We start from the raw sequence: 20,882 nt of genomic DNA on the forward strand, positions 1-20,882 counted from the left end.
TGCTATCACCAGTGGTGTTCCTTGGTTGGCTGCCACCCGGGACGGATCGCCACTGCGCACCCCCCCGGGAGTAGCATCATCTGTCCCCCCCCCCCGGGTGCAGCACAACACCCCCCCCCCCCCAGGTGCAGCATGACGCAGCGTCCCCCCCGGCACATCCTCATCCCCTCCCCCTGGGGCATCACCACCAAGTCTCCTCCCCCGGTGCATTCTTCCTACCTGCTGGGGTGCTGGGAGCAGCCACGCGTCTGTTGGCTCTACTAGTTCCCTGCTCCCTCTGCTCCAGAGCAGGAAGTAACAGAAGAGGGAGTAGGGAACCAGCGGAGCCGACAGCCACGTGACTGCTCCCTGCACCCCTCCTGCAGCGTGCACCCAGGGCGGACCACCCCCACCGCCCTCGGTACGCCACTGGCTATCACTACTACTACTTGTTTCTATTGTTCTACTAGACGGCTGCTGCGCTGTCCTTATTTATTTATTTTATTTATTTGTTGCATTTGTATCCCACTTTTTCCCACCTATTTGCAGGCTCAATGTGGCTTACATAGTACCCTTAAGGCATGCACCAATCCAGTAGAAACAGTTACAATGTAATATTGTGGTCAGATAAGGTACACGTTTCAGGTACAATGGGGTCGAAGAGAGGAAAGGTTGTAAAGTGTCCATTTCGAGCTTTGGTTTCGCTGTGTTGTAGTTACAGTGGAGGTCGAGGAGAGGAAGGTTATGAAGTGTCCATTTCGAGCTTGGATTTGCTGTGTTGCGGGGTTTAGGTGTTTATATTGGGTCAGTGAGATATGCCTTTTTGAACAGGTTGGTTTTTAGTAATTTCCTGAAGTTTAGGTGGTCATAGGTTGTTTTCACAGCTTTTGACAGTGCGTTCCATAGTTGTGTGCTTATGTAGGAGAAGCTAGATGCATAGGTTGCTTTGTATTTCAGTCCTTTGCAGTTTGGGTAATGGAGGTTTAGGTATGATCGGGATGTTCTGGTAATGTTTCTGATTGGTAGGTCTATGTATCCTGGGACTTGGCTGTAGATAATTTTGTGGACCAGTGTGCAGATTTTGAAGGTGATGCGTTCTTTGATTGGGAGCCAGTGCAGTTTTTCTCGGAGGGGTTTGACACTTTCGAATCGCGATTTACCAAAAATCAGCCTGGCTGCTGTGTTTTGAGCAGTCTGGAGTTTCTTTGTGAGTTGTTCCTTGCATCCCGCATAGATTCCGTTGCAGTAATCTACATGGCTTAGTACCATTGATTGTATTAGGTTGCGAAATATTTCCCTCAGGAAGAAAGGTCATGCCACATTTTTTTTCTACTTTCACCTGGAATGTTCACCCTGTTACTGATCTTTGTATGATCTGCAAAGACATTTTACAAACTGGAATGTCCGAATTATGAACGGGAGAAAATAAGGGACATGGATGTCATTCTTTGAAAATGGCCACACAGATGTTCATGCAGAGCAAGTTTCAAGTTTATTACGATTTGATATACCTTCGGAGCAGCTCACAATAATATTCTTAGAGAAAAAAAGAAACTACAAAAATCAACAGGAAAGAATCAGTACCAATAAGAGAACAGAGAGGCAGCCTAGTGGTTAGAGCAGTGGACTGTAAACCAAGGGACTCAGGTTCAAATTCCACTTTAACTCTTTGTTTTTTTTAAGTTGTGAACCCTCCAGGAATGTACACTACTTCAATAGACTTCAGACTTACAAGTATCTTATATATTTAGGCAGTGGCATAGGAAGGGGGGCGGTGGGGCAGTCCGCCCCGGGTGCACGCCGCTGGGTGGGTGTCGGCTCCACTGGTTTCCTGCTCCCTCTGCCCCGGAACAGGTTACTTCCTGTTCTGGGGCAGAGAGAGCAGGGAACCAGCGGAGCTGACACAGCTCCCAGCGACGTGCACTCGGGGCAGATCGGCGTTCCCGCCCGCCCCCCACTTTCGTATAGTAGTAAGAATGCGATCTGGGTGGGTGCGTGCCGAGGGGGGGGGGGGGTGTGCTACAGCACTGTATTTAGGTACAGTAGGTATTTTTCTGTTTCTGGAGGACTCACAAAAAAAGAGTTGAAATGGGATTTGAACCTGGGTCCCTTGGTTTACTGTCCACTGCACTAGGGGGCCTGTAGTAGCAGCAGCAGCTGTTTTTGCCACGCACCAAGGCCCTTTTTACTGCCCAAAAAAAGAAATGGCCATGTGGTAAGTTCGCACTTGCCACACAGTCATTTCCGGGGGGGGGGGGGGGGTAGCACTTACCTCCACTCATCGAGTTGGCGGTAAGTGCTCCCATGCTAACCCAGCGGTATTAATTTATCAAAAATTCCGACAGCGCCATCAATGCCATGCACTGGGGGTGGGACTACTGCCAGTCCAGTTCCGGGTTGCCATGCGGCAACACTTTAGTAAAAGGGCCCCAGGTTATTTCTCAAACCTGCTTTCTACTCTGTTAGGAATGCCTATAATATCTGCAGCTTTCGTAGAGCCTGGTATCCACTTCTGTTTTCACTTTCATGGGAGAAGGAAGAGGACAACAACCACTGGGGGATTAAGGAAGTGTCATGGCTTAATCCCTCCAATGGACAGCTGCTCAACCAGAGCACCTTTCTGTAACCTGGATGTGCCAAATACCAGGTCTACATAAGGACATTCTTCTTTTTAGACATGGACGTTTCTTCCAATTTGGTAATCGCTGTTAGATATCCTCATTTCAGGCTCACCCTAGCCCCACCCAAAACACACCCAGAACATGTCCTCTCGCTATGTACTACAGTGTTAGAACTAAGTCTCTATTCTGCCTTTAAAAAATTGGGATTTGGACATTTCAAGCACACCAACATCCATTTCAGCCTTTTGAGATGTCCATATGGTTTGGGTAAAGTGATGTGGCAGCCGTGTTAGAAACAAAACATAGAAAAGAAAGCAAGATGGTACCTTTTTTATTGGACTAACTTAATACATTTTTTCATTAGCTTTCGAAGGGAACCCTTCTTCTTCAGATCAGAAATGAGCGCCAAAGGCTCCTTGTTAAAAAAACAAAAATGAAGTCCAGCATGTACATGTTTAATATTACATTCATAAGGCCACTGTCTAAAATAAACATAGATCTGTTTCTAATATAATTCTCAGTTTAAAAGCCTGAAGAATTTCATTAACCACAGATGCCTTGGTTAGCAGTAATACAGTGGGGCCACATCTGGGACAGAAGCTTCAGATACAGACAAGCTACTACCCCCTTAACTCACCATCCTTTCTTACTGACTGCACTTGGGAGTCTATTAAAGAATTAAACAATGGCCTGTGCAATTAGCAATTTGTTAAAATTAATCATTTACATTTGGTCTGTGTTTTGATTTTTGCTGGAGTCTCCTATAACTGTTTGACAACATCAACAAAATTGCTAAAAAAAAAAAAATCTCTTGCAGAGCTCTGAAAGCCTTATAACAGTGATGTTCACTATTTCAAATTGGGGTCACATTGGGAAAACAAATTCCATGTGAGAGCCAGGACCATTATAGGATAAAGGGGCCAGTACCATGGGAAAGGGGACTGGACCAGAGCGATATGTGTAATTACCTCACAACCTATCAAGTTCCATTGGCTTCCTATCATTTGGCATTTTAAGTTTAACATTTTAATGTTAGTCTTTAGGGCTTTACATAATGATGCTCCATTGACCACTGCAGAGTTTGAAAGTTTATCGTCCCTCAAGGAATTTGAGATCACAAGGTCAGTCCCCCCAATATCCAGCCGGTGTCAGTCAGTGTTATTTTAAACGATGATCATTACTGGCTAAATTATCCCCCGATATTCAGCGGTGAGCCATATCTGGGCGCTGGCACTTAATATTCGGGGATAACGTTAGGCCGGCAGGCTGCTGGAGCTTATGCAGGCCCAGATGATATTCAGCCGAGCCCACATAAGAAAGTTATGCAGGCCCCAGCTGGAAACGGGCTGGGACCCGCATTAAAAACACAAAACAAAAAGGTTCCCCCCCACCGGGTAAGCAGCCCCATCCCACCCCCACCTCCCTCCCCCCTGGGCCTACCTGACCTCCCTGGTGGTCTAGCTGAGCATTGGAGGCAGGAGTGAATCCCCTTGCTCCTGGCCCTAGCGACAGCTTCTTGAAAATGGCTGCCATGACTTCTTGTGGTACTTGCAGTACTGCGAGACTGCTGTGAGAGGTCGTAGCAGCCATTTTCAAGAAGCTGCCACTAAGGGCAGGAGTGAGAGGGGTTCATTCCTGCCCCTGACGCCCCACTATACCACCAGGGAGGTAAGGTAGGCCTGGAGGGGGGGTCCTATCCTGACTGGGAGGTGGGGGTGGAATGGTGCTGCTGAGCTAGGGGGAGGGGGGGGGGGCTGTTGTCAGGGGCTGCGAGAGGGGGAAAATTTTGTTTTAATGTGGGTCCTGGCCCAATATTTAGCCAGGGCCTGCATAAAGATATTGGGTGAATTTACTGTCCTAACTTCACCCACTTAACTTATGCGGGCCTCGGCTGAATATTGCCTGCGCCAGCATAAGCCTCGGCTCCTCTCAAGCACCTCCCCTTGACCCGCCCCTGACCGACCCACTTTTTGGGGGGCCAGTGAGAGGCAATATTCAAGCACTCCCCGCTTTAGTGCCGCTAAATATCTACAGTTGGGCAGCGACAGGTGATTTAAGCGGGCAGGAGAGGCTCCAGCCCTCTTAAATTGCTTTGAATATTGGCCCCAGTGTCTTTTAGGTGTTCCTTCTTTTTAACAAGTTCATCTTGAGGAATCGTTCACAAATTTTTTTTTATAGCTGGACCAACTCTGTGGAACACCCTTCCTTTGGAAATGTGCCAAATGACTTCATTATTAATGTGTAAAAAAACAGTTAAAAACATATTTGTTCCAGGAGGCATTTTATTAAAGTGGCATTTTATTGAAGAGTTGAATAAAGCCACATGTAATGTTATGTGTTTTTGTAATATCATATGTTATAGTTTTATGAGTGTTAGTGGTTACCCGCTTAGATGAGCTGGATAAATAAATAAAGCAAAATCTATTCTCCCATGCTTTCTCTCTCAACTTCTCTCCCCCAGCAAATATTTTCCTCTCAAAACACATAATCCCCTAACCCATCCCAACCTCCATCTGCTCCCACCAGTCAGTCTGCTTTCCTGTCTCCAACTCCATAGCAGCTTACCTCCCCAGTTTAATCTCCTCAATCGTTTCCAGAGGCTCACTGTTCACACTGTCTTGAGAAGCAGTTCTGTTTCCTTCTAGCAATAAATAGTTCTCAATGAATGTGAGCCACACAGTACCTGAAATCTTACATGGTTCTCATAATCTTGGGAAAATAACATAGGATTTCAGGCGTCATGTGACTCAACCTCCCCAACCACCAAGTAGTGCCAGGAGAAATTAAAATAGTTGTTCTGAAGGCAACACCAGTTGTAAGCTGCCAGAAAAGGTGGGTGAGTGTGTGTATTGGGCAAGAGAGGTAGGGAACCCCACGTAAGGGCCAACTGGAGCTTCCACTGGCTTCCTGGCCTTACAATGAACACTGTTCTGTCTCCCAACAGCCTTACACTAATTTATAGTGTGGCCCTAAAAAGTGTTTAATGCCTTTACTGTTATTCTCACTTTTAAGGATTTTTACTGCTGCTAGGGTTACCATTTTGTGTCCTCTGAAAAAGAGGACACATGTCACGCCCCCTACCCCGCCCCGCCTCATGCCCCGCCCCCGCCCTGCCCCCTTCGGGTCCTCATTCCGCCCCTATTCCCCGCCCCCCTGTCACATAGTCCCCTCCCCCCCTCACATACCCCCCCCCCTCACTTACTATCTAGCCCTGGTGGTCTAGTAGCGTCTTCTCTTCGGGGCAGGAAAGAGCCCCCTCTTTCCTGCCCGGAGCGCTGCCTGCCCTTGCCTGCTGCATCCTCCTCGGTCTGGCTGGGGATTAAAAATGGCCACCGAGAGTTGAAGCGGCCTCGTGAGAGTTCAACTCTCGGCGGCCATTTTGAATTCCCAGCCAGACCGAGGAGGATGATAGACAGGGGAGGCAGCGCTCCGGGCAGGAAAGAGGGGGCTCTTTCCTGCCCCGAAACGTCACTAGACCACCAGGGAACATGGTAAGGAAGGGGAGGGGACGGGAGACCAGACCCACGGCACCGATCGCCCGCCCACACGCACGCGCCTGCCCGCACCCGTGCCCACGTTTGTCCAGAAATCCGGACAAACGCGGGTGCAGGCAAAATCCGCCGGACGCCCCGGACATGCCCTCAAAAAGAGGACATGTCCGGGGAAATCCGGACGAATGGTAACCCTAACTGCTGCAGTCCTCAGTGCAAAGATATATGTACAATTCATCGTGTGAAATGTAGTCTCACATGTACCACAGCCACTCCTGCTTGTTTGTATAAAGACTGTTACTAGTGGTCTATTCTCCTGCAAAGACCTTCTCCCTTTCTCAGCCAAGCTTGGCTCCTTTGTCTACCTGCTATCATTTCCTGATTATTCTTACCATCTCTGTCCTGATGGGTTAACTAGGGTATGACCTTTCTCTCCAATCGAGAACTGTGAACACCCCTGCTACCTGATCTCAGGTTCTGTACCTAATGGCCTCTTTACCTCCACCTCCCTGGGCTTGTGTGGGGCTTTTCCTGACCTCCCTGTCTCCATGAGACACATTCTCCATCTTGCCATCACAACAATTGTCTTTCTGTTACCCTGAAGAAAACTCATCTTTTCACCTCGTTCATTCTTTCTTAAAAGATATTGCACAAATCCAGCGACTTGTATCTGAACTGCTTCCATCTATTTAATCACCCTCCCATCTCTGCAACAAGCCTCCTTTCTTCAGATTTCTACCTCCATCCACCCTTGCAGCTCTCAGAACTAGAAAGACTCTTGCCTTGGAGCGTGAACTTCTGAACATCTGACTGTGAGTAAACTATCTACATTAAATTTCAGAAAAAGAAAAGAGACTTCTGGGTGTGCTGATATGCCAAGTTAATACTTCTTGGATATTAAAGCCTTAAGAATATTATGCTTTAAGAGGCCTCGACAAACAGTGTCCTAGAAAGTTGGATGAAAAGATTACTTCTGGGGAAATTGTGCATATTTGTGCATTGCAGAGTTTGCACAGAATTCCGCCAGGGTTCAGAATTTACCTTGTCCTGTGCAAAATTTGCCTTGAGGTGGGGAGGTAGAGCCCTGGTTAAAACTGAGCAGCTGCTGTAGCCTTTCTACACCAAACAGTTCTCCCAGCATGTGATCAGCACAGTGCAGGAAATTCTGTGCTGTTTTGCAAGACTTTGAGAACAGTGAAAGTGTTTGAGGACCACAATGGTCACTAGTGCAAGAGCCATATGATGTAGGAAGACCACGGCAAGGCCACCGAGGGGGGGGGGAGCAAGATTCCCCTGGGCCTGGCCTCCAAGGGGGCCAGGCGCCGGGGTCTATCTCTTTCCTGCTCCTGACAGGACCCTGGTGATTGCGTCCCGACAGGAGCAGGAGAGAGAAAACTCCGGTGCTGCCCCCCCCCCCCCTTTAGAGGTTGGGGAGGAGCAGACACAGGGCTTCGGGGCCTCTGGTTTGACTGGCAGGGGTCCCCAAGGCCGGCCAGCAGAAGCCTTCCTCCAGCGCTGTTCAACGCATTGCCTGCCCTGAGGCTGCTTTTCCCCTCATGTTGCATATTTTTTAGCATCTAGGAAGTGTGTGCTGATCTGAAAACTACTGCAGGACACCTGAGTACACACCATAGTAGTGGATTTTAACCTGCGTTAAGCAAGCATTAGTGCTTACCGTAGCTTAATAAAGGGACCTCTTAAAGTGATAAGGGGTACCAAGAACTGCACAATTTATGGAGCATTATGAAAATTTTGTTTTATTTGGGGAATTATGTTCTTAAAAGGCAACTCCCTAATAATACAAGGGAGTCATTTGCTAACACGTAATGTGTATAAGCATGGGACCTCTGGCCAGAGGGGGATTATCTGACAAGCTGACTTAGGAAATGGCCCAATTTAGTCAATGTTAGGGCCAAGGAGCCCAACATCACTCTTTGAGAGTGCAACCTCCCTGAGACCTAAACAATGCATACCTCCTCTATACCCTCAACTGGAAGCCTCAACGTGACATTGCAAGAGAAAGCGCTGCGGGAAAGGAGCTGCCTTGGGTTAAACCCAGGAGTGTATACCACTAAGAAAGGAGAGAGGTATGGAAGTGGGGTGCTGTAAGCTCCAGATTCTCTTTGCTGTTATTTTTATCTATTTAAAATATTTTTAAGCCACCTAAAACTAGGCGGGTTACAAAAAACACATATAATAATTTAAAAAAACGCAACATAGCACAATAGAATAAAACAATATAAGATGTGAAGGGGCATATTTGATATGATGTCTAAGTCCAACTTTGGACGTTTTGCTCAAAACATCCAGAATCCGAATAGCAAATATAGCCATTTTCGAAACAGCAAAACGTCCATTTTTTTTAAAATGGCCACTTGCTAGATGTTTTTGTGCTCTGTGTGTATCTTTTTGGCCCATATTTGGAAAAAAAAAGTCCAAGTGAAAAATGCACAAAATCAAGCCATTGGGATGTAGGAGAAGCCAGCACTCTTAGTAGACTGGCCACATAGACATTACAGCAAAGCAGTGGGGCACCCTAGGGGGCACTGCAGTGGACTTCACCTAAAAACTCCCAATTACACTTCTCACTGTTGCTCCCTTATATGTCTCAACATGTTCTGATTTTGTGCCTATTATTGTGTCATTGTTTTATTTTATAGATGTTGTCATCCCTTAGCCATTTAAGCATCAATTTAAAGACATGTACGCTTTTATTATTATTATCATCCTTTCAATGTTATTTGCTTTACAGATTATGATTATTACTGTATCATCAATGATATCTGTACCTTCTTGATCACTGTTATCAATGAATTATCATGTCTCAATACATTCTGATCCCTTATATATTTTAAATCTACACTGACTTACTGTTTTTATATATATTTGTATATCACTGTCTATATTTTACATACATTTCTATTTTCTTATAATGTTTTAGACTCCTGATGCAGGCCCTGTAGGCCGAAACACAGCTGTGTCGAGTCTAGCTCATCGACCACCCTCATTGTGATTTTTATCCTTTTTTTGTACATTGTATAATAAATTGTATTTTTAATTTTTTTTTTTTTGAAACATCGTCCTTTAATCATCTTCGCTGTTTTGTGTTGATTAGTAATTATTAAAACAGGTCCAGCTCAAAACTTTTTAGTTTTTGTTCTGGACAGTTTTGTTTTGTTCCATTATGGCTGAAAAACGTCCAGGTCTTAGGAATGCCCAAATCCCGCCTTTAATATGCCCCTGAGCCCTGACACATCCCCTTGAGATTTGGACGCACTGCAGGTGAACTGGAAAGGGAAACGCTTGGAGAATGGGTTTTAAAAAATACCGATTTGGACGTTTTGGTGCGAAAAATGGCAAATGCTGCTTTATGCCACTTTTTAGATGTTTTTCTCTTTCTAAAATGAGCCTCATAGTGCCTGAAACAATTTCCACAGCCGGAAAGCAATACTGTCTAAGCATATTCAAGCCGGGAAAGCCTGTACATAGTAGGTTCTGGCAACAGCGATGTGACAGTTCAGCTGATAACAAACAGCATAGGCGGCCCATGATCACCAAACTGCATCAGCACTGCCAGAAGAGTATCTCAGACAACTGCGCTTGTGTTCCCTCGTTTACACCACACAGAATGCAGGCAAGGATGTTCAGCCTGGAAGTGTGAGTGCTACAGTTGATTCCTCATCTACAGCAGCTTCTCGGGAGTTTCTCTTGGTTAAACCAAAGATTTTTACATTAGAAACCATTTAGCAGGCTCTTTTTTGTCAAGAGTTAGTCCCTCAGATTAATGCCTTGTCAGCCAAAGTTCAAGAACAAGAAGTTAAGTTATAAAAAGCTGAAGCTGAGATTCAGGAGATGAGGACAGCAGTAGAGAATTGTGAAATTAAATTGCAATCTTCAAAGAGATTTATATCTTACTTTGGTTAAAGACATTACTAACTTGAGGGCACACTAAAGCTTAGTGTGCGCTAATGGACATTAGCGTGCACTAAATGCTGTATGTCCTAATTTATACAAATGTGCAATGTAGCACTTAGTGCATGCTAAGCTTTAGTAAAAGGCCCCTTGAGAAGTAAGGAAAGTGTTGGAAAGCCCTATTGTACCACAAATTGTAACATTAAGGGCCCTTTTACAAAGTGGTGGTAAGCCCAATGTGGGCTTAACGCTTGCTAAAAGGGAACTACCACTGGGCTACTGCAGCAACCCGGCATTTCTTCCCATCTCCAGTGCACGCCATCTCCGGTGCTACAAAAATATTTTAAATTTTTGCAGTACTGGTGTGTACCCAATGGTAATCAGGCAGTGCCGGGGTAGCACGGGAACCCTTACCGCCACCTCAATGGATAGTGGTACGTGCTCCCACTCAAAATTTTTTTAAAACCCTGTCTTTTACCTGCTGCAGTAAAAGGAGGCCTCGGCGCGCGTCAAAAACACGTGCTGACGCCAATGCAGATCCCTTTTTGCCACAGCTTTGTGAAAGGACCCCTAGTGTTCTCATGAAACGTTTAGAAGATATTTCATAGAAATAGCGAAGATTCATGAAATATCTATTCTTCCAGTTTCAAGGATTTATTATCTGACATCTAAAAAAATGTGAAAGCCAACAAGATTCTGGGCAAATAATGAACGGAGCTTGATATGCATCCTTTCTGGGGCTACAATCCTCCCTCTCCTTCTCTGCCCATATCCAGCAGACAGCCAAGACCTGTCACTTCTTTCTCTATAACATCAGCAAAATTCGCCCCTTCCTCTCCGAGCACACCACCCGAACTCTCATCCACTCTCTCATCACCTCTCGCCTTGACTACTGCAATCTACTCCTCACTGGCCTCCCACTTAACCATCTATCCCCCCTTCAATCCGTTCAGAACTCTGCTGCCCATCTTATCTTCCGCCTAGACCGATATGCTCATATCACCCCTCTCCTCAAGTCACTTCACTGGCTTCGCTTCCGATCAGGTACCGCATACAGTTCAAGCTTCTCCTACTAACCTACAAATGCACTCAATCTGCAGCCCCTCATAACCTCTCTACCCTCATCTCCCCTTATGCTCCTACCCGCAACCTCCACTCACAGGACAAATCCCTCCTCTCAGTACCCTTCTCCACCACCGCCAACTCCAGGCTCCGCCCTTTCTGCCTCGCCTCACCCTATGCTTGGAATAAACTCCCTCAGCCCATACGCCAAGCCCCCTCCCTGCCCATCTTCAAATCCTTGCTCAAAGCCCACCTCTTCAATGTCGCTTTCGGCACCTAACCATTGTACCTCTATCCAGGAAATCTAGACTGCCCCCAATTTGATTGACTGCACTTTATGTCCTTTAGATTGTAAGCTCCTTTGAGCAGGGACTGTCCTTCTTTGTTAGATTGTACAGCGCTGCATAACCCTGGTAGCGCTTTAGAAATGTTAAATAGTAGTAGTAGTATATTGTACCTGTGGCAATAGCATGTTAAGTGACTTGCCCAGAGTCACAAATAGCTGCTGTGGGTATTTTAACCTAGTTCCCCTGGTTCTCAGGCCACTGCACTAAGCAGTGGGCCACTCCTGGGAAGATCTGATCAGGCTGTCAGTTTCTGTCACGTGACTTTGGCATTAAGTTCTAATAAGGACATAATGTTGCAGTGGTGTTTTAAACAAAGAGATTCTGTGTTTTAGAATTGTTTGGTTAGAATTTTTCCAGATGTCACTGGAGAAACTCAGAAAAGAAGGAAACAACCTTTGCTTTTGAGACCTGCAGTGCTCGACCTACGTGATTTATTCTTTCTTAAACATCTGTGTAAAGCACTAATGTGCGCTTACCACAGCTTGAATGATGCCAAGTGGTGTAGAATGGGTAGAAGTGAATCGATTTTTCACTCTTTCAAAAAGTACAAAGACTAGGGGACACTCAAAGAAATTAGATGGAAATACTTTTAAAACAGAATAGTTAAGCACCGGAGAATGTGGTAATAGCGGTTAGCATATCTGGGTTAAAAAAAAGGTTTGGACAAGTTCCTGGAGGAAAGTCCATAGTCTGTTATTGAGATGGACATCGGGGAAGCCACTGCATTGGTAGCATGGAATGTAGCTACTAATTGGGTTTCTGCCAGGTACTTGTGACCTACTTAGATTTCAGCAAATCCTTTCATACGGTCCCCCACAGAAGACTCGTGAATAAGCTGAAAGGGCTGAACTTAGGACCAAAAGTGGTGAACTGGATAGGAAACTGGTTGACCGACAGGTGGCAGAGGGTGGTGGTAAATGGAATCCGCTCGGAAGAAAAGAAGGTGAGCAGTGGAGTTCCTCAGGGGTTGGTGCTGAGGCCTATTCTGTTTAATATATTTGTGAGAGATATTGCTGAAGGGATGGAAGGAAAGGTTTGCCTTTTTGCAGATGACACGAAGATAGCCAATAGAGTGGATACCCTGGAGGGAGTAGAAACGATGAGAAGGGATCTCCAAAAGTTAGAAGAATGGTTGAGGGTCAGGCAGTTAAAATGTAATACCTAAAACTAGAAACCTATTGTAGTTTATCACCAATATTCATAGATATGCACTCTAAAAAAGTCTAAAAGGTGTAGAGCCAAAAACAGTGAGGACTAAAAATTCAACTAATCCAAATTAATTCTAATTAATGTGAACAGTGCTGAGAACTGGGTAAGCAAGTAAAACTGTCAAACAGTACTCTTGCCTCCACAACCAACATCATAGCACTGTTTGACAGTTTTACTTGCGTACCCAGTTCTGAGCACTGTTCACATTAATTAGAATTAATTTGGATTAGTTGAATTTTTAGTCTTCACTGTTTTTGGCTCTACACTTTTTAGACTTTTTTTTTAGAGTTTTTTTAGAGTGCATATCTATGAATATTGGTGATAAAATACAATAGGTTACTAGTTTTAGGTATTCTATATATGTGGAGAAACCTCACATTATATAAATCCCCAGTTTCTTTTGGTGAGTTAAAATTTAATGCCAAGAAGTACAGAGTGATGCATCTGGGGTGCAGAAACCCAAAAGAGAGATACCGAATAGGAGGGGAGAGTTTAGTAAGCACGACTCAGGAGAGAGACCTTGGGGTGTTGGTGTCTGAGGATCTGAAGGTGAAGAAACAATCTGACAAGGAGATGGCCGTGGCCAGAAGGATGCTAGGTTGCATAGAGAGGGGTATAACCAGCAGAATAAAGGAGGTGTTGATGTCCCTCTACAAATCATTGGTGAGGCCCCACTTGGAGTATTGTGTTCAGTTTTGGAGGCCGTATCTTCCTAAAGATGTAAAAAGACTGGAAGCGGTGCAAAGAAAAGCTACAAAAATGGTATGGGATTTGCGTTGCAAACCGTATGAGGAGAGACTTGCAGACCTGAACATGTATACCTTGGACAAAAGGAGAAACAGGGGTGATATGATACAGACGTTCAAATATTTGAAAGGTATTAATCCGCAAACAAACCTTTTCCGGAGACAGGAAGGTGGTAGAAGTAGAGGACATGAATTGAGGCTGAAGGGGGGCAGATTCAGGAGTAATGTCAGGAAGTATTTTTTCACGGAAAGGGTGGTAGATACATGGAATGCCCTCCCGTGGGAGGTGGTGGAGATGAAAACAGTAATGGAATTCCAACATGCTTGGGATAAACACAAAGGAATCCTGTTTAGAAGGAATGGATCCACAGAATCTTAGCTGAGATTGGGTGGCAACGCTGGTAATTGGGAAGCAAAACCAGTGCTGGGCAGACTTCTACGGTCTATGCCCTGATCATAACTGAATAGATAGGGATGGGCTGGAGTGTAAATTTTAAGGGACTTCGATGTTACCTTCAGAACCTTTAGTACTGTGCCCTGAGAATGGCAAGGACAAACCAAACTTGGATATACATATAAAGTATCACATACCATGTAAAATGAGTTTATCTTGTTGGGCAGACTGGATGGACCGTTCAGGTCCTTATTTGGCGTCATTTACTATGTTACTATGATTGGCCACTGTTGGAAACAGGATACTGGTCTAGATGGATCATTGTTTCTTATCCAGTATGGCTATTCTTATGCTCTTATGAATGTCCCATGGTAATTTTGCAATCTGTGCACATGCACTATGTACTAAAAAATAAATTGTATATTTTTCATAGAGGGGGTGTTTTGGGGGAGTGAAGAATGGGTATTTCTATGCTAATTAGTTAGCGCATTGACAATGTTGATGCACTAACTGATTGGCGAGTGATTAGTGCATGAGCCCTTACCATCTACAAAATACAGGTGCTGGTAAGGGCTCATGCACTCATTTTTTTTAATGGTCATGCACTAAGGACAACATTAGCGCATGGCCATTAATGCTGGATTTTGGAAAATGGCCATTTTCAGCTGTGGAAATAAATAGCCTTAGTGTGCGGGAAAGACCTACAGTGGTGGAAATAAGTATTTGATCCCTTGCTGATTTTGTAAGTTTGCCCACTGACAAAGACATGAGCAGCCCATAATTGAAGGGTAGGTTATTGGTAACAGTGAGAGATAGCACATCACAAATTAAATCCGGAAAATCACATTGTGAAAAGTATATGAATTTATTTGCATTCTGCAGAGGGAAATAAGTATTTGATCCCCCACCAACCAGTAAGAGATCTGGCCCCTACAGACCAGGTAGATGCTCCAAATCAACTCGTTACCTGCATGACAGACAGCTGTCGGCAATGGTCACCTGTATGAAAGACACCTGTCCACAGACTCAGTGAATCAGTCAGACTCTAACCTCTACAAAATGGCCAAGAGCAAGGAGCTGTCTAAGGATGTCAGGGACAAGATCATAAGTACATAAGTACATAAGTACATAAGTAGTGCCATACTGGGAAAGACCAAAGGTCCATCTAGCCCAGCATCCTGTCACCGACAGTGGCCAATCCAGGTCAAGGGCACCTGGCACGCTCCTCAAACGTAAAAACATTCCAGACAAGTTATACCTAAAAATGCGGAATTTTTCCAAGTCCATTTAATAGCGGTCTATGGACTTGTCCTTTAGGAATCTATCTAACCCCTTTTTAAACTCCGTCAAGCTAACCGCCCGTACCACGTTCTCCGGCAACGAATTCCAGAGTCTAATTACACGTTGGGTGAAGAAAAATTTTCTCCGATTCGTTTTAAATTTACCACACTGTAGCTTCAACTCATGCCCTCTAGTCCTAGTATTTTTGGATAGCGTGAACAGTCGCTTCACATCCACCCGATCCATTCCACTCATTATTTTATACACTTCTATCATATCTCCCCTCAGCCGTCTCTTCTCCAAGCTGAAAAGCCCTAGCCTTCTCAGCCTCTCTTCATAGGAAAGTCGTCCCATCCCCACAAGGCTGGAATGGGCTACAAAACCATCAGTAAGACGCTGGGCAAGAAGGAGACAACTGTTGGTGCCATAGTAAGAAAATGGAAGAAGTACAAAATGACTGTCAATCGACAAAGATCTGGGGCTCCACGCAAAATCTCACCTCGTGGAGTATCCTTGATCATGAGGAAGGTTAGAAATCAGCCTACAACTACAAGGGGGGAACTTGTCAATGATCTCAAGGCAGCTGGGACCACTGTCACCACGAAAACCATTGGTAACACATTACGACATAACGGATTGCAATCCTGCAGTGCCCGCAAGGTCCCCCTGCTCCGGAAGGCACATGTGACGGCCCGTCTGAAGTTTGCCAGTGAACACCTGGATGATGCCGAGAGTGATTGGGAGAAGGTGCTGTGGTCAGATGAGACAAAAATTGAGCTCTTTGGCATGAACTCAACTCGCCGTGTTTGGAGGAAGAGAAATGCTGCCTATGACCCAAAGAACACCGTCCCCACTGTCAAGCATGGAGGTGGAAATGTTATGTTTTGGGGGTGTTTCTCTGCTAAGGGCACAGGACTACTTCACCGCATCAATGGGAGAATGGATGGGGCCATGTACCGTACAATTCTGAGTGACAACCTCCTTCCCTCCGCCAGGGCCTTAAAAATGGGTCGTGGCTGGGTCTTCCAGCACGACAATGACCCAAAACATACAGCCAAGGCAACAAAGGAGTGGCTCAGGAAGAAGCACATTAGGGTCATGGAGTGGCCTAGCCAGTCACCAGACCTTAATCCCATTGAAAACTTATGGAGGGAGCTGAAGCTGCGAGTTGCCAAGCGACAGCCCAGAACTCTTAATGATTTAGAGATGATCTGCAAAGAGGAGTGGACCAAAATTCCTCCTGACATGTGTGCAAACCTCATCATCAACTACAGAAGACGTCTGACCGCTGTGCTTGCCAACAAGGGTTTTGCCACCAAGTATTAGGTCTTGTTTGCCAGAGGGATTAAATACTTATTTCCCTCTGCAGAATGCAAATAAATTCATATACTTTCCACAATGTGATTTTCCGGATTTAATTTGTGATGTGCTATCTCTCACTGTTACCAATAACCTACCCTTCAATTATGGGCTGCTCATGTCTTTGTCAGTGGGCAAACTTACAAAATCAGCAAGGGATCAAATACTTATTTCCACCACTGTATGTAGGGGTGACCTAAGGCTACTTTTTCCCACACCTTTGTAAAAAGACCCCTAATTGTGTAATTAAATATCAACATGTTAAGTCTGTTTTTTTTTAAAGCCTAATCAGTTGTCGGCTTTTATTAAGAGCAGGAGGGTCTTGGAGGCGTTAGCTTTAAGCCCTTCTTAAGAAATAAACACTGGATTGTGCAGTAATATTCTTTTTTTTTTCTTTGGGATATAATGTCCATCTTTCTTTTGTTTTTCTTTCTCTTTTGAATTTGTGGACTGCATGATGTTTTGGTATTGATTTCTTTATTAGTTATGATGTATGTGACTGGGATTCCTCTGCCTAAAATATGTTACTATACAAATGTTGATTTGAACCTTACATAAGAACAAAACATCAACACTGTGTGCCTTCAGCTTAGGGCTCCTTTTTTAAAACCATGGTAATGATTACTGTGCACCAAATACAATGAAGCCCATAGGAATTGAATGAGCTTTGTCGCATTTGGCGTGCCGCGAATCACTAGCAGGGCTTTGTAAAATGCCTTTTTTATTAATAGAGCACATAATTAAGCTGTGGAATCTGTTGCAGGAGAATGTGGTCAAGGTGACCAGAATAGTGAAATTTAAAAGAGGTGTGAGCAAGTTCCTGGAGGAAAAGTCCATAAAATGTTATTAGCCAGGTAGACTCAGGAGAATAATTGCTCTCCTTGGAAATTAGCATGAGAAATAGATTTGCTTTTTTGGGATCTGCCCCAGTATGGCCACTATCAGAGACAGAACAATGAGCTCAATAAACAATTGACTAAGCATGGATATTCCTATGCTACTGAGCCCATTGGAATAAAATAGCTCTGCAGCAGATGGCACGCACTAACACCATTAACGAACACTAACTACCAAGATATGGTATGCTGTGTCAGACCAAGGTCAAGCAAGCCCAGTATCCTACTTCTGAACTAGGCAGTCGAGCAGGGCCGAATTAACACTGAGGTGGCTCTAGGAAAACATTTTTTCGGTTCCTGCTATGAACCACCATTCACTTTTCTCTGCCCAGTCCTAAAGGGCAGCATTTACTTTTTCCCTGCTCCTCCTACACCCCGTGATCTCCATTTATGTCCTCTTTTTCAAGGCAACTTTTTCCTGAAGTGGCTTGGGGTGGAATAGCACAGTGTTTAGAGCAGCAGGCTAAGAACCAAGGAAGCCAGGGTTCAAGTTCTACTTCTTCTACTGATACTTTTAGTTATCTTAGGTAAGTCATTATCTGAGGTAAACAAGGCTAGATTGACTTCTGAACAAGTCCCACCACATTACTCCTGCCTTCCAGTTCAGGACACTGGAAATACAGGATTAGCTATGCTAGATGCCTTGACCACATCCTCTGGCAACAGATTCCATAACTCAATTATTCAAGGATTAAAAACCAAAACCAAACTTTCTCCAGTTTGTTTTCAATCTTCTACATGTTGGTTTGATGGAGTGTATTATTTGAAGGAGTTAATAACTGTTTTCTATTTACCTATTCCACCCTACTCATAGACCTCTATCATGTCTTTATTTAGTCATCTGTTCTTTAAGCTGGAGAGCCCCTGTTTAGCATTTTCTCTTTCCTGATTGAGGAGTAGTTCCATGCCCTTTATCATTTTGGTCTCCCTTCTCTAAACCTTTTCTAGTTTTGATATATCTTTTTGAGATGAGGTAACCAGAACTGCACATTGAACTGAAACAGACATTATGATATTTGCAATTTTATTCTCCATTATATTCCTAATAATTCCTAATATTCTATTTTTTAATTGTCATCTCATGCTGAGCAGAGAGTTTTAATATATCGCCTATCAGTAGTTTCCACACCTATCCTGGGTTTTCAGGATATCCAAAATGAATATTCAAGAGAGATATTTTCATGCACTTCTTCCACTGCATGTAAACTTCACTCGTGCATATTCATTGTTGATATCTTGAAAACTAGACTGGCTGGGGTTTCTTCAGGACAGGTTAGGAACCCTTGATCTAGAATGATTCCGAGGTGCTTTTCCTGGATGGTGAGTCTGGTGACTCCTAATATGAAATCCAGCATTAAGGATTTATATTTGGGATTATTTTTCTCTGTGCACCTCACTTTGCACTTGTCTACATTAATTCCGTCTTTCAGTTCTCCAGTATGGCACAGTCCTTCAACAATTGCTCACAATGTACTTGTTTTTTTTTTTTTTAACTACTTTAAATATTTTTGCATCATTTACAGATTTGATCACTTCACTTGTTGCTCCCTTTTCCAGATAGATCATGAACAAGTTAAACACTGGGCCTTTATACATCTTGAAAGGCACTATGCCATTTACTGTTTCCCCCTGGAAAAACTGACCATTCAGTCCTACTCTATTTCTTATCTTTTAACCGGTTTCCAAACTGTGAAACACTGCCTCTTTTTCACAGGACTTTTTAATTTCCTGAGGAGTCTCTCATGAAGGATTTTACCAAACACCTTCTGAAAATCCAAATGATTTTTAGTGTTTCATTCATGTTCAGATAAAGTACGGCTTCTATCCTTAGACTGGCAGGATATAATCAGTGCTAAATCAATAAATACACATGCTATAGCCACATGTTTATTTTCAATAAATGTGTTAGGCATGACCTCTTTTTCTAAAGCCATGCTTGCTCTTCCCCAATAAGTCATGTTTACATAGATGGCCAATGAGTTAGTTCTTAACGATAATATCCAACACTTTACCCAGTACAGAGGCCAGTTATTTATACGCTGCATTTTGTATTCAGCAAAACTGGTACTGGAACATCAAATGCAGCTTACAAATAAATCAGAAATCATCATAAAATATGGACAAAAATGTAATAATACAAACAGCCCAACGACTAGATATTCAAAGGACCTTATACGTTTAGAAGCAGCCAATAAACATGTTAGTCTCCTATACATGCATTTTCAACTGCACTATAAGGGTACAATGCTGCTGAAAATTTCCTCTGACTGTGCCAGAATTATTTGTACAGTCAGTGCTCATGACGGGCTGTTGAATACTGAACCACAAATTACTTGCATCACCCTTGGAGCCCTTTCTGAATACTGGGGTTCCACTAGCTGCCCTACAGTCCTCATGTACAGAGGAGAATTTTGGCTGGAAAGAATGGCAGAAGATATCCTCATTCCACTGTCCCTTATACCCATCTAAGTTAAAAAGGATGTTAGAGAGTACGGGGAATATTCTTAGCATGAAAGGAAAAACAGAACATCTCTCTCACCAGCCACCCCCCCCCCCCCTCCCTCCCTCCCTGTGTCCTTCTGGATCTTACCTGCATGCAGTAAAAGGCAGCAGAGCACCCACACTGTCAGGCTGAAAGCAAGCTCCATGTTCCAGGACTGTGAGAAGGCTCTGGGAGTCCTGGGAGAGAAAAAAAGGGAAGTCTGGCGACTCTGAGCTGCAGAACAGCTGAATGTGCCGGAGTGGTCAGAGCCCAGCCCTAATGAAACAGGATGCAGGAAATGAGTTGGAGCATGAACTACAACCAGAGTAGAGAAAGGAAACAACATCAGATACATACAGGGCTACAGCTATCCTCTCTTACCCCCAATCCCTCTTACCCACAAACCACCACCATCCCCTCATCCCCAAAACCACTACTATCCTCCCTTACCCCCAAACGCCTTCCCCAAACTACAACCATTCACACTTACCCTTAACCCCACCTCCTAAAACTACAAACATCCACTCTTACCCCTCAAACTTCCTTCCCATACTATATATATCTGCTCGCACCTCTAATCCCCCGCCACAAACTACAGAAATCCACTCTTGCCCCTAATCCTTCTCCCCAAACTAGAGTCATCTGCTCTCACCACCAAACTCCCTTCTCAAACTACAGCCATCCATTCTCACTGACAACCCCCCCCCCACTTCTCAAACTACAGCCATTTGCTTTCACCCCTAATCCCCCTTCACAAACCACAGCCATCCAGGGGCTACTTCACTGAACACCATGTCTGTCTTCTTATATGATAACGGTGGAGCTCTAGTCCATTGGCGGATAATAGTTCTAGGGCATGAGGGGGAGTGACTGCTATTCTGAGCGAGGTACTGCCAGCGAAAACAAGCTGCGCCCAAAGGAAGACATTTCCAACCAGAAAGTGACATATGATGCTTTCGCTCGCCCTCCACTCATTGGCTTACTCTGGAGCTGATGCAGAAAGCCACAACTAAATTAACCAAAAACAATACTATGGCGATGCAGTAATCAATGAGCATGCAAATTACTACCTGCAGATCATTGCAAAATGTCCCCCTTCCTGT

At 44.3% G+C, this 20,882-nt stretch overlaps 1 protein-coding gene across 1 annotated transcript in view; it reads right to left on the reverse strand.

Annotated features, from left to right (window-relative positions):
* Positions 1 to 20,035, reverse strand: part of ENG (endoglin) — a 98,382-nt gene extending 78,347 nt beyond the window's left edge. Inside the window, exon 1 of the mRNA XM_030207958.1 lies at positions 19,888 to 20,035. Within this exon, the coding sequence (XP_030063818.1) occupies positions 19,888 to 19,945 (58 nt within the window). The 5' untranslated portion in view covers positions 19,946 to 20,035. The remainder of the gene's footprint in view (positions 1 to 19,887) is intronic.
* Between the last annotated feature and the right edge of the window lie 847 nt (positions 20,036 to 20,882).

The sequence above is a fragment of the Microcaecilia unicolor genome, chromosome 6, assembly GCF_901765095.1.
Source record: "Microcaecilia unicolor chromosome 6, aMicUni1.1, whole genome shotgun sequence".
NCBI classification, from domain to species: Eukaryota; Metazoa; Chordata; class Amphibia; order Gymnophiona; family Siphonopidae; genus Microcaecilia; species Microcaecilia unicolor.